Source organism: Camelus dromedarius, chromosome 3 (assembly GCF_036321535.1).
Source record: "Camelus dromedarius isolate mCamDro1 chromosome 3, mCamDro1.pat, whole genome shotgun sequence".
NCBI classification, from domain to species: Eukaryota; Metazoa; Chordata; class Mammalia; order Artiodactyla; family Camelidae; genus Camelus; species Camelus dromedarius.
Window position 1 is genome coordinate 36,258,562 of NC_087438.1, and position 13,776 is coordinate 36,272,337.

The following is a 13,776-nucleotide window of genomic DNA, read 5'->3' on the forward strand; positions in this document are numbered from 1 at the left end:
CTATCACGTTTTTGTAGCATATAACATGTATTTCCATGAATAAAAGCATTTATAATTTAATTAGTCAATTTATTTTGAAACTTAAATTCCTTTCCCCAAATTCTTCAAATGTTTTGTGTATGTAAGCTACAATTTTTTCTTCTTTGAAAGCTAAGTAAAGCTACAGAAAAACAATATATTTAAGTCATATGCATATAAAGTTCCTAAAACCTTAAAATTATATTTTAAAAAGATAATCAAAAAATGTTTAAATGAATTAAGTTGCTTACTGCAAAGTTTGAGCCACACAATAATGGAACAGATCTAGCTGCTGACTGATTTCTGAAAATATAATCACTGTTAATACTGAGGAAACAGTCTTAGAATAGTTATGTTTTTTACAGGAGCCCTGTCCATACCTATCCATCCTTTCCCCTCCTAAGTCAGACTCCATTTCATGGACACAAACCTTGAAAGTCACAGGCAGGGATAGTTAAAACAGATGCATCTGACTTGCCAACCAGATTTCTCGCTGTCAGAGTTGCTATATAGCGATCATTTGTGAGGTTTACTGTCAGTTTTGTGTCATTAACTGTGTAATTTTGTAAACGTGATTTCCATCTTGTGAGAGTCACTTCATAATCCAAGATTTTCCCATTGGCTTCAAAAGGAGGCAATGTCTGTAATAAAATAGTTTATTTTAAAAATGTATTTCATAAATCTTGAGTAAAATTAACCAATTTTTGTTCATGCTCACAAATTCTGCTATTGTATCAAATCTCTAAATATTTAATAGGAAGATACTGGCAACCTTACTTTGAACTCACTGCTGAAGTAAAACTACTATTCACTGAATGAAGAGTAAAAGCATGACTTCAACTAAGAGGGAAAAGTAGCATCATCTTGTCAACTTTTAGTCCTGTATATCATTCTGTGCTGCTGCTATGTGGGCCTAAATTATTTTATGCCTGAGTATTTTTCTATCTTTTTTTAGTATGATCCATTTATGAACATTTATGGAGTGCATGACAATTTTATTTCCTGTTACCAGCATACATTTTGATTACTCAAAACATTTATTAATTATTTTGTATGAAGTACTCAGGAAAGTTCAATAAAAGACAAGGTAGCTGTTCTTATAAAATGTTCACAGATCTATGCTGAAGTGTCTACGACAGATCACCTGCAGTTTATGAGCCTGACCTCTATCACAGTATATATAAAGCTTTGTGTTTCTGTTTATTAAAAATAGTTATTGGGGCACAGGGTATATAGCTCAGTGGTAGAATGCATGCTTAATGTGTAGTCGAACTGTAATCATTCTACATAATAAAACCAGAAAAAAAAAAAAAAGAATGCATGCTTAGAATGCACAAGGCCCTGGTTTCAAGCCCCAGAACCTCCACCAAAAAAAAAAAAAAAAAAAAAAAAAAGTTATCAAATGCTTTGCTAATATTAAATGAATAAAAATTAAACTTTATTCATAGTACCATATAAAATGTATTTATATGAGATAAAAGATATAAATAGGTGATTTTTTTTTTTACCTTCCATATGAGTTGTACAGATCTGTAGCCATGAGTATGAGATGGCTCTATTTTATACCAGAAACTCGGTGTCTTGGATGGTCCTAAAGAGATGACACATGCTTTTTAAAATAAAAGTTTTTATTACAACAGTAAAATAAAATCCTGGAAATTTTTCTCTTACTTTTGTTCTTAATATTCTTGCCCTTCAATTACATGGTGTCTCTAACTCTTTCCTTATACCAGCATTTTCCTATCCCAGCATGATATGCCTGGGTGTTCCTTTAGTCAGGGTGATAGCTTGATGATTGAGATTATATTGGAACTCTTTTGTAATCTTAAAATTGTAAAGGTACAAATATATTCTAAGCAATAACCAAAGATGTACCACTATTTATTTTTGCTAAAAATCAAATTGAAAAATCATATTTAAATACATGTTTAAAACCCCTAAATGCTTACAGGTAAAATATAGGACAAATTAAAATAAATGGAGTAAATGTAGTATAAGTTTATTGCCTTATGTTGGGATAAGTCAGTGTAACAGGATCAAAATGAATTCACAGGATTGTTGTGATAATCATCTACCATATGAAAAAGCACTTTATAAAACAATGTATCAAATGCTAGTAATTAGTAATTTTTATAAATCTAATTACCAAATATGGTATAGAATAAAGAGGAATCTGAATAAAATCTAAGCAGTGATATGCTAATCACGAAGAGGTAATTACAATGACAAGAGAAAAGGGGAAAGGCAGACCAGGAAGGCTGGGGAAAAGCTACCAGTATAGGAGATTCAAATAGATGTATATATGAGCACAGTGCAGCACCCCAAAAGAATAAAGAACATGAAGTTAAGAAGGAAATTTTATGGGCTGGAAATATTTCCTAACATAAAGAGAACCCAGAAGTTCACTAAGTTAAAGAAATGCGTAATCCACGTTTTGGGCTCCAGATACCTCTTTGATTTGACAAAGGTTATGTACCATCTCCCTAGAAAATGCACACAGGCACTAACCACAGTATTTTGCCTACATTTAAAGTAGTTCAGGAACTCCCTCAACTGACCCAAGTACCCTTAAAGGCTCCTCGAATATTAGTTTCAGAAGTCCTCGCCAAGACAGAGGAATCTGATTGAGGACTCCCAAACCAGAAATACTAGGATTACTTTCTTTCCTGCTATTGATGAGAATAAGAGAAAATTCTTAGTGGAGAAGGGTACTTTACCTTCCTGCCTTTGCATTCTCAATTCACTTAACTATCCAAACCTCTGGTAGAGCTCCATGGAAGTGAAGAGATATAGGTGGCAGGAGAGGTTTTAAAGTCATGACTGCTGCCACTGACACCTAAAGAGTGTGACTATGATAGGAAAATGTTCAAAATAAAAATCTATATGCCACAGGACTATTTCTTGATGGCTACAGAAGAAATCAGTAACATAACTGCTTTGGGGTGGGAGTCTTTACATCATATATCCTTTTATGCCTTTTGGATTCTCCACTATATGGACTGCATTATCATGAGAAAAAAAGGGAAAATGAAAATCAACCAATCAACCAATCAACCAAAATGTCAGGATGTTTTTCCAGGGGCTTTTTAAATACAGATAGAAAAAAAAATGAAGAAAAAATATAGTAAAAATATGTTTGACAGCGAGGGTCTAAGGCATATTTTTGCTAGATAGTGTAAATTAAATGATTCAGAATGTAATTCTCTGGTAGAGATATCTCTGGACCACTCTCCTTTAATAAAATGTTCTGGATTTACCATTAAGCTAATGGTTTCTCATGGTATCTAAGACACCATTCCATAATTTTCTTTAGGTATCAAAAAGGTTTATATTATCAATAATGCACATTAAATTCTGTATCTTGATATCCTTTAAAAATAAAAGTGTAAAATATCAGTTTGAATAAAATGATCACAAAATAAGAAGCAATGAGGTCCATATTCTTAAAAGTAGACACAATTTATAGTCAGAATTCTAATAGTTCTATTTCTTCATATACTTATTTACTTACTATCTTCATATGTGATCCCACTTGCTTCTTCACTCCAGTCACTCCAAAATCCTTTACCGTCTTCCTTCATACAGCGAATCCTAAACACATACTCTGTAAAAGGCTTAAGGTCCTGGACAGTGAATGAAGATCGGGTAGATGCTGTATCTTCAGGAGGAATCTGAAACAAAGCAAATTGACCAACAAAAAAAACCCCAAAGTTATTTATTATAGGTTTTTCAAACTGCCTAAGATTTTAGAAACTAATTAATAAAACAAGACTAATAACTTATGAGTAAGACTAATTTAACTCAAGTTCTGAAGAGAAATAAATCCAAGTCAGAATGTAGTCAAAAGTAGTAAAGTTAACAGGTTTGGGAAATATAGAAACATTAGTCCTTTCTTCTTTCCTTTCTTTCTTTTTTCCATGTACCTATTAAGGTCTCAGCAGGAAAAAGATGGAAATTCCAATCAGAATTTAATTAAAGGAAGGTTTACTAAAGGGAATATGGGCAGAGTGTAGGGAAACCTTAGACAGTATAGGCAGTACTCTGGGGCTTGTAGGTGTTACCACCTTTAGGCTCAAAGGGATGAGGGAACCTGAAAGAACTGGAAAGAACAGGGTCAGATTCGGTACTTGAGAGGAGCAGTGACCTTAGGCTCAAAGGCCAGAAAGCTCCAGGGAAGAAGCAGGGAAAATAAATATGCTGATCTCACTTCTCTCTCTTCTTTCTCTTGTCAGGCCCCCACCTCCCATTAACTAGAAACTCATTAGGAAACTAGAGGGAAGGGAACCAACAGATAAAATCCACATAGGTCAGCATCCCAAGACCAAGAGTAGGGTGGAGTAGGGTGGAGAAGGGTGGAGTGTAGATCTAGATAAAGTAAAAGGAAGATACCCAGCCCAATTAAGAAAAACAAAAGCATCTGCAAATCTTGAACTCCCATTTTATCCTTTCCCACTCTTTCCCCACCTCGTTGGTAACCATGAGTTTGTTTTCTACGTCTGTGAGTCTGTTTCTGTTTTGTAAATAAGTTCACTTGTGCCTTTTTCCCCCCTAGATTCCATATTTTAGTATATACTGTATAGCACAGGCAACTATATTCAATATATTGTAGTAATCTATAATGAAAAAGAATATGAAAAGGAATATATATATGTACATGTATAACTGAAACATTATGCTGAATGTCAGAAATTGGACAACATTGTAAACTGACTATACTTCAATAAAAAAGAAAAAAAGAAAGAAAAACAAAAGCTACCACTATAGATAAACCTGGTTTTCAGGAAAAAAAGGACTAAATATAAATAAATAACACATTCTTTCTACTACTCTGAGAGTTCAATATTGAATACAAAATAGGTGTCAGTCTTTTTTGTACCAAAGAATTAAAATTCTCTGATATTAAAAAATATTTTGAAGGACTTCTGGTATGTATCCTCTCTGTACAGGATGAAGCATTAATGCACTTTGGTTTGTTCCTTTTTCTGATTGTATTCTGAGCCCTTTAGATAAGTGGAATGGAGGACAGAAGTAGGAAGGTCATGCATAGGTTTAATTCTCTTCTGGGCTCATTATTGCAACCAGAGAAACAAAGCAAAAGCATACTGTTAGTGATAAACAGAGTTACAACAAAGAACAGTATGGGGAGTTTAATGCTATGGTGACAGCCTTTTAAAAAGCTCCAAGTATTTCTTTTGCTGATAACATCATCTTTGGGTACACTGTCCTTTTCCTTTTCAGTCTTACAAGTTCTCCACAATCTCTTCCTCTACCTCATGGGTTGGTAAACTTTCTATAAAGGGCTAGATTGTAAATATTTTAGGCTTTGAGTCAGATAGTGTCTGTTGCAACTACTCAACCCTTTCTATGTAGCAGAAAAATAGCCAGAGATTAATATGCAAACAAATGTGTGTGGCTGTATCCTAATAAAGCTTTATTTACAAAAACAGATGGCAGGCTAAATTTGGCTCACAGATATAGTTTCTGCTAACACCCCCCCCACCTTATCAATATAATCTCTTCATTTTTACTCCTCCACTTAATATGCCTCTTGTTATTTGTGGTCCTTTCACTTCCCATTAAAAATGCTATTCCCTGTCATCCCGGACGACTTCTTTATTTCACTTAAAACCTACTGTATTCAGCAAAACTGCATTTTTTCTATGGATGTCTTCCTGTTGGCCTTTGCTTGAAATACAGACCTAGAAGAGGTGTCAAGTAAAATGTTTCATGTAACCAGAAACTTAAGACATTCAGAAAATGATTGAGATTTTTAGGTTAGAGGGTTGGAAGAAAGACTATTTGAATAAACAGTAACCTTCAATTTACCTGGTTCCAAGTTGAGGCATCTTTGGTCCTATATTGTATGTTATATTTCATTCTTATAAAACTCTTAATACTTGAGTTGATCCATGTCAATTTTAAAATACTAGACAGTTCCTCTGAGTTGCTGACTGATAAATTATGTGGTGGATTGGGCTTCACTGAAGAATAAAATAGATCAAAATATTTTTACAATTTCTTACACAAACTCAAATATACTCTTTATATTTTCACACTATGCATTTATTTTCACCAAATGAACTAATTTCTCTAAAAACAATGCTATGCCATACAATTATAATGGAAAGGAAAGGTTTCTAAAGAAACTTTAGCTTTCCTTGTCAGTTTATTACATTCATTAACCTTTTCAGGTTCTGATATTAAGGCAATTAAATGTTTATAAGAAATTTTAAAAAAGAATAAAAATGGAACATGTATACTATGATTATAATGCTGTAAAATGTCTGATATTTGGACAAATACCAGAAGATGACATTCGAAGTGGAAACAGCTATAAATGTGGTTGGATTATAGATATTATTCTTTTTCCAAATTACTTTAAATGTCGTTGATAAACCGAAATTGTAAAAGTCACTAAGATAATGAACTAAATGCTTGTTTTTATATTACTAAACTTAGAACTACTTTAATTTATAAACCACTGCATGTTCTAATAAATTCTTAAATTCACGTTTATATCTACCTTTATCTACAGGATCAAAATTGATATGATTTGATGTAACCTTCCCAAGGGCATTCTCTGCTTCTACCCAGACTTCAATGTTGACAAAATACACAGGAGAATAATCAACAGTGCATGAGGTGGGATCCTCACGTTTTGCTCTACAATCATCAAACTTTTCTGTTGCCCTAAATACAAAAATGGTAGAATCAGTCATTAAAAACAGATTTGAAAAAAAATAGAATGAAAAATGAAAAAGGCTCCTTGAAAAGAATTTGATGAGACCCAGATTATTATAGCTTCGAATAAATTAATTAAGTTTAGAATAAATTGTTGAAAACCAAATAAAATTTCTTAGAAACTCACCTGTTTTTCTTTAAAACTGAGTTTAATCTATATCTTAAAACACAAAATTATTTTCAAAATTTTACTCTAAGAATATCACATTAAGAATATTATGCTCTATCCCCACTGACACTTCTCCAAAAATTATCTATTTCATCTAATATTTGTACTGTTTCTTTCTTTTCCTGAAATAGAATCTTTACCAGCAATGTCTTTAAGAACCGTGTGCTTTTTCAAGCACAATATGCTAGGAGATGGGAGGAGGACAGGGATAAGATTTTCCATCACCCCAAAAATTCCATCAGCCCCTTTCCAGTCAAACTCAGGCAACCACTTTCTGATTTCTATCACAACAGAAAGTTCCAAGTGGTATTACTATATTTATTCACATATGTTTATGTCATACAATTAATATTTATATATACACACACAATTTTTCAAAATAGAAGGATAAATCAAAACCAAACCAAAATAGGTAACCTCTAGGGAGAGGGAGGAAATAAGGTTGAGGAGACAGGGAACTGAGACTTCTGTAAATATAAATTGTTTTAGAAATCTGACTTTTTGGATTAATTCATTATTTTAAACGATTAAGAAAATTCCTAAAAACCAAAACCAAAATGAAACATATGAATTCTTGTACTGAGTTGGGGGTATAGCACATAGAAACTATTTCAAGTAACTCTAAAATAGTAATTTAATTATACCCTTGGTGAAAGAAAAACATTCTTAAAATTCTTTTCAACAATCATACTGTTGATGCTAACATTATAATTGTTATTTTGTAGCTATTGTGTTTACTATGGAATAAAGCAAATGAATAATTACGTTGGTATTTTGGGGAATTAAGGTTTTCATCACAGAAAAAAGGAGATGTAGATGTTAGATGAATTAAGTAAAAACCCATAGTCTGAATTTAAACTTGGAAATATCAATATGAGTTCATAATATATTTTACCTTAAAAACATTCCTAGCTCTCTCCACTGAAAAAGCCTAGAAATAGTAACAACCCAGTAGCAGTGAGTTCCCCAGCACCCAGGCTACAGTCTATAAATAGTATTTCACACTAAATGGACCCATGACTACTTGGGAAATGGCTGATTCTGGTTCTGGGGCAGAAAATATATTAAGATGAGCCTGGAACATTATGTCATATCAGAAATCAGGAAGCTATCAAAGACTAATGAAAATTGTGTCAAAAGGATGAGCCAATCTGAAAAGTTCCAAAGATGCAACAATTTAAGTATCAATTGTTGATAACTTTAATGGATTAAAATACATCAACTATGTTAAAGTAAGAATTCATAATGAGGAGAAAAACACCTTATTATCTACCTTTTGATGATGCTGGGAACCAATGTAACTGGTTAATAAAAGGAAAACACTGAAACCATTTTGCTTCTCTTACGTGAACCATACCTCACGGTAACCAATAGTTGATGAAGAAAAGTATTCTTTAAGTATTTCAGCTGATTCAAAAAAGATAAAGAATACCACTATTTTGTACCTCATATACAAATAATGATCACTGATAATGACTCAAACCTTTAAGTGAAAAACTAATGGGAAGCAACATGGTTAAATCCTCAAAACATTCTGCTGAGTCATAAATCCTTTCACAGAAGAGCACACACTATGTGATTCCATTTGTATGACATTCTGGAACAGGTCAAAATCTATAGTAAAGAAAATCAGACAAGTAGTTTCCCTGTGGGGTGAAATAGGGTGGTGACTGGGAATGACCAGGAAGGGCATGAGGGTGTTAGTAATGTCTATACCTTGATAGGGGTTTGAGTTACACAGTCACTAGTCAAAACTCAATGAGCAATACACTTAGGATATGTAAGTATTATCTTTAGAGATACATAAATTTTATCTAAAATCAAAAATATACCTGTAAACATCCAGCTAATTAATATAGTTAATATTGTAAATGCTTAAGTTTAAGGGTGAAATATAAGAATGTCTGCAACTCACTCTGAAATGCATAAAAAAAGAGATGGATTTCATGTGTTGGGATTTCTTTCTTTCCCCTGCTCAGAAAAGGGGGTCAAGAGGAGCAAGAGACTAGCCTTGGTCCTTAAGCCTCCAGAAAGGTCCTCCCCAACTCCACCTTTTCTTACACAAAAAATGAATACCAGCCCTTCTGTATGTATCTGGAAAGGCGTGTGCCGCTGCCTAAATGTTTGTCATTCCCCAGAGAGGGGACAGGATACCCTCCATCTCTTGGCAACATCTCATCTCTTACTTTTGTTATTGCCTTTCCCATACCAACCTTGGTTTTATCCTATTCTACACTTCAGATTTCTATTTTGTGTTGAACTTGCTGCTTGCTTTCATATTGAAAAGATGACATTGCCCCAAGAGCCAAAAATAAATGGGAATTGAAAAAAAAAAGAAAGATGGATTGACAGGCAGAGAGAATGATATACATAAATAGGTATGTGATAAAGCAAATAAAGTAAAATGTTAATTGTAGAATCTAGCTAATAAGTATGTATAAGTATTCACTGCAGAATTCTTTCAACTTTTCTTTATGTTTGGGAAAAAATGGGGAATTTTATAATGAATGGTTCAGGCTGACAATACTTGAAACCACTGCTCAATCTTAGTGTAAGAAAAACAATCAAACATTATATGGTGGTTCCTAATGGAAGTAAACATCATTCCTATGAATTATGAACTACTTTTGGAAAAACAACAACAATAATTCCACCCCAAATCTGATTATCTAGATCCACTGGTAAGCTTTAGAAAATAAAGGGATAGAGGAATGTGTTAAACAATGTATAATCAATATTTTAACAACTGAATTGCAAAGAGAAAGAAAGAAAAGAGAGGGGTGGGTATAGCTCAGTTGTAGAGAGCATGCTTAGCATACATGAGGTCCTGGGTTCAATCCCCAGTACCTCCCATTAATAAACAAACAAACAAACCTAATTGTCCCCCCCCCCAAAAAAAGAGAGAAGTAGATGGAAACAATGGTTAAGAGAGACAAGACATATCAATTTGCAACATATGGTGATTATTTATATAAAAATATTTATACATATAATTACGAGACAACGGGAAATTTAAACACTAAAAATGTGACAGTGTTTTCAATTATATTTGTGTATAATAATGGTATGTAGTTATGTTTTTAAAAAAGTGTCCTTATATTTTAGAGGCATCTTTTATGGATGAGGCGACAAGATATCTGAGATTTTCTTTAACACAATCTGGGGTGGGGTATATATAAAATAAGACTGGTCATGAGCTGATCATTAACTTAAGCTTGATGATAGGCACATGAGGATTTCTTTTACTATTCTTTCTACTTTCATGTTTCAGATGTTCCAAAAACAAAAGGTTAAATAAAATGCTTAAAAATTTGCTTTTAACATTACTACTTGACAAAATAAAAATTCCAGCACAAAAGGCTAACTTAATAAATTCAACATACAACAAATTTAAAATAACTTGCCATTCAGATTTTAAAGTGAAGTTTGTTTCCAGGTATGTTTCCCTTCCAGGATCCCACTGACACATCATTTTCTTTCCTTCATTCACAATACAACTCAAATTTTTAGGTTTTTCTGGAGGTACTAAAAAGGAAAAATAAGCAATTTTCAAAAAGTTTTGTACCCACAAATAGCATGCAATTTATATACTACCAAAGATATTTAAAACAACTAGGTAGAAAAAACAAACCCAAGCAAAAAGCAAGGACATAATGAAAGACTGGTGACTAAACATTAATTTTTATTTAAATTCAAACTTCTTCCTAGATAGTAACATAAATTTTCTATCATAATTGTCATTAACTAGTATATTTCAAATTTTCTACATAAAATCAACTTTCATTTATAGCTGGATAGCATTATTTCTCCATTAAGTGTATTTTAAAAAATATCTGCATGTTTGTAAGAGGCAATTAAACAGAAGCAAAAACAATTCATTTATATTTCTTTCTATTGCCTTCCCAAATTCTGCTGGAGAAAAAGCAAATGCCAAAATTGTAATTTTAAGTGACCCACACAAATTTGGTAATCCACTCTTAGATCATACTAAGTTTACTTATTTACTTCAACACAGAAAAAGGACTCTCTCCAGTATTTATTCACCTTCTTCAGGTAGCAGCTTTACATTGCATTTCTCAGCAGTTAAGGGATAATGAAAGTTACTATGAGTACATTCAGAGATATCAATTCAACAGTATTTTCAGGGGATGTCTTATGTCAAACTATTTCTCTAGAAAACTGACAGATGCTTGAATTTCAGGAAAAATACAAAACTTGTGTTACTCTTTAGGCTTACAGTATATCTGTAATGCAAATGCAGTTGCACTTCTACTTTTTTTTTTAATCATTTAAAAGTCCATAAATGATAAATGCCGGAGAGGGTATGGAGAAAAGGGAACCCTCCTACACTGCTGGTGGGAATGCAGTTTGGTGCAGCCACTATGGAAAACAGTTGGAGATTCCTCAAAAAACTAAACATAGAATTACCATATTAAAAAAATAAATAAACACGTATAAAGTCACTGAGCAAACAAGTTACTGCATTTCATAAAGATCAACAGACAACAGACATTCATTAACTGAAGTAAGAAAAAAGTAAAACAAAACTTACAGCCTGAAATTATCCTGATTCCATAAACGTTCTGATCAATCTGTCCAAATGTACGAATGTTGCAAGTGAGTTGAATATTTAATAAAGATATATTTGTAAATGTGACACTAGATGCTGTTCTGTTTATGACAGTATACTGTTCATAAGGAACAGTAACATGGTTTGTTTTCCAGAAAATATAATTAGCATTTACATGAAAATAATCCATACATTTTTCCTTTAGCACACAAACTGCCGTGAAATTAGAACCAAGTTGTACAACTGGAGATTCAGGACTGATATGACCACATGGTTCTAGAAGTTCACCTGAAAAAGAATAACAACAGAAAATATAAAATGGACTGAATTTTTCTGGCATAAAATGACATTTTGTATCAATGCAGTCCCTCAATCTTCATTAAAATCTCTCTAAAGGCACAGAAAAAGAAGAAACAGTAAAAGTTAATATGATCAGAATTTAATACCTAAATATGTAAAGAAATACATAAATTGTATGGCAGTTGGAGCTGGATTTTTAAAAAATCCTATGCAAGCTTCAGGCCTTTTTATACTATTCTAACTTTGCTTTAGGAAATATAGTTTGCCTGCAGCATGATTCATACTTGTTCTGCCACCAATCCTGTTCCTCGATTCAGACCCAGTGTCCAAATTAGACCCTCAGGAAGATAGTGATCTCTGCTCCTCTCTAGTGCTGACTTCTGTTGGAGGTGTGGATGTGGGCATGGAAAGATACTGTACATTGCTCATATATCAAAATCAGAAAAAGAAAAGAGCAAGGGAGCAATAAAAGAATGGAAAGAATAGAATAAGATGGCCAAACATATTGGTTTTAACAATAAGTGTATGAGATAAAATCCCATATTAAAAACAAAGAATCAGACTGCATAAAAAAAATAAAACACAACTAATACTTTAACTATCACCTACTTTATGTTGATGACATCCAAACCCCTGTCTCTGGCCCTAACTTCCTATGCTTCCAGTGGCTTATAAGACACATCCACCTGAGATATCCTGTAGGTACTTCAAAATGAACATGTCTAAAACTACACGCATCAGAGTCCCTTCCAAACTTATCTTTCTTATTCTTACTTCTCTACTTCTGCTAACAGCACCACTGCCATCTAGTCATCTAGGCCAGATAACCTTATGGTACTTCAACATCTCTCTCTAATTAGCCTCCTCCAATAGTCCAAGTCTTGCTGGTTCTATATTTTTAAACGTAGATCAACCTCTTCTCACCAACCCCATTTTGGCTGCTGAAGCTCAGGCCATCATATTAATACCACAATTTGACCACCTTCCAGTTTACCCTACATACAGCTCCAGAGTTATTCAAAATTGATTATGCCATTTTCCTATTTTAAATTATTTAATGGCTACCTATTACCATCAAGACAAAAATTCTTCTATTTGGCATGGCTCTATTCTCTTTCTCTATTCTCACTGTCCAGAAATTTAAGGCAGCTTTCTCTAGTGAATCCCATCTGCCAATGGAATTTGAAGTTCTAGCTGAGTGTCAGTTTCCTCATTTGGAAAATGAAGTTAATAATGGCTATCTTGAAGAGTTTTCTGAGATCATAAATTACTTATGTAAAGAACCTACCACGATGCCTAGTATTCAAAAGGCCTCCAATAAATGGTAGCCTATTATCATTACTATTACTCTCCAAAGACAAGTAATCTAGTCACATTGATGGGGTCTGAAGAGTCCCTTAGGGGTGTCTGGTTCTAGCAGTTAAGGTAAAAAGGCACAGGAATCACAGAATTATGAAACTGAGAAAAACCTTGGTGATCATTTACTTCAACCCTTTATTTTATAAAGAAAACTGAGACACTTTTACAGAGTCATTTTAGAGTCAACCTCAATTAACAGCCAGATTCTTCTAATTCCCAACTTGGTCCCAAGCTACACTGCACAAAGGATAAAACTACTTTAAAAGAGCTAAACAATTATTTTCTCATTTCCATACCTCTCAAAGTCAGCATGATGAATTAAAAACATTTTTTGCAGTCAAAATTACACTCCCAAATGAAATCCTGAGACCTCTCATAAAGCCCATAAGGTCCAGAGTCAGACTGTCTGCTTCTTTGTCTGAAAACTTATAATGTGGCCTAGTTACATGACTTTGATATTATTTATACATGTCTACTGTAAGTCATGTGCACAAATTACTCTAAATTTCCACTTTGTGGCATACTAATAAGTTACCTTATGATACTGAGCCAGTCTTTGAAACTCCCTAAACCTTACTTTACTCCCTAGACCTTGGTAAAATCATTCCTGTTTCACTTT

General features: G+C 33.2%; 1 protein-coding gene across 2 annotated transcripts in view; it reads right to left on the minus strand.

Moving 5' to 3' along the window:
* The window catches only part of IL6ST (interleukin 6 cytokine family signal transducer), a 50,866-nt gene that overhangs the window by 22,920 nt on the left and 14,170 nt on the right, over window positions 1-13,776 (minus strand). For both annotated transcript variants that reach the window (XM_010977759.3, XM_064480699.1), the window contains exons 3-9: window positions 11,481-11,786; window positions 10,333-10,453; window positions 6,542-6,708; window positions 5,845-5,999; window positions 3,530-3,689; window positions 1,527-1,609; window positions 449-659 (exon numbers count right to left, since the gene is read on the minus strand). In XM_010977759.3, the coding sequence (XP_010976061.1) occupies window positions 449-659; window positions 1,527-1,609; window positions 3,530-3,689; window positions 5,845-5,999; window positions 6,542-6,708; window positions 10,333-10,453; window positions 11,481-11,786 (1,203 nt within the window). The remainder of the gene's footprint in view (window positions 1-448; window positions 660-1,526; window positions 1,610-3,529; window positions 3,690-5,844; window positions 6,000-6,541; window positions 6,709-10,332; window positions 10,454-11,480; window positions 11,787-13,776) is intronic.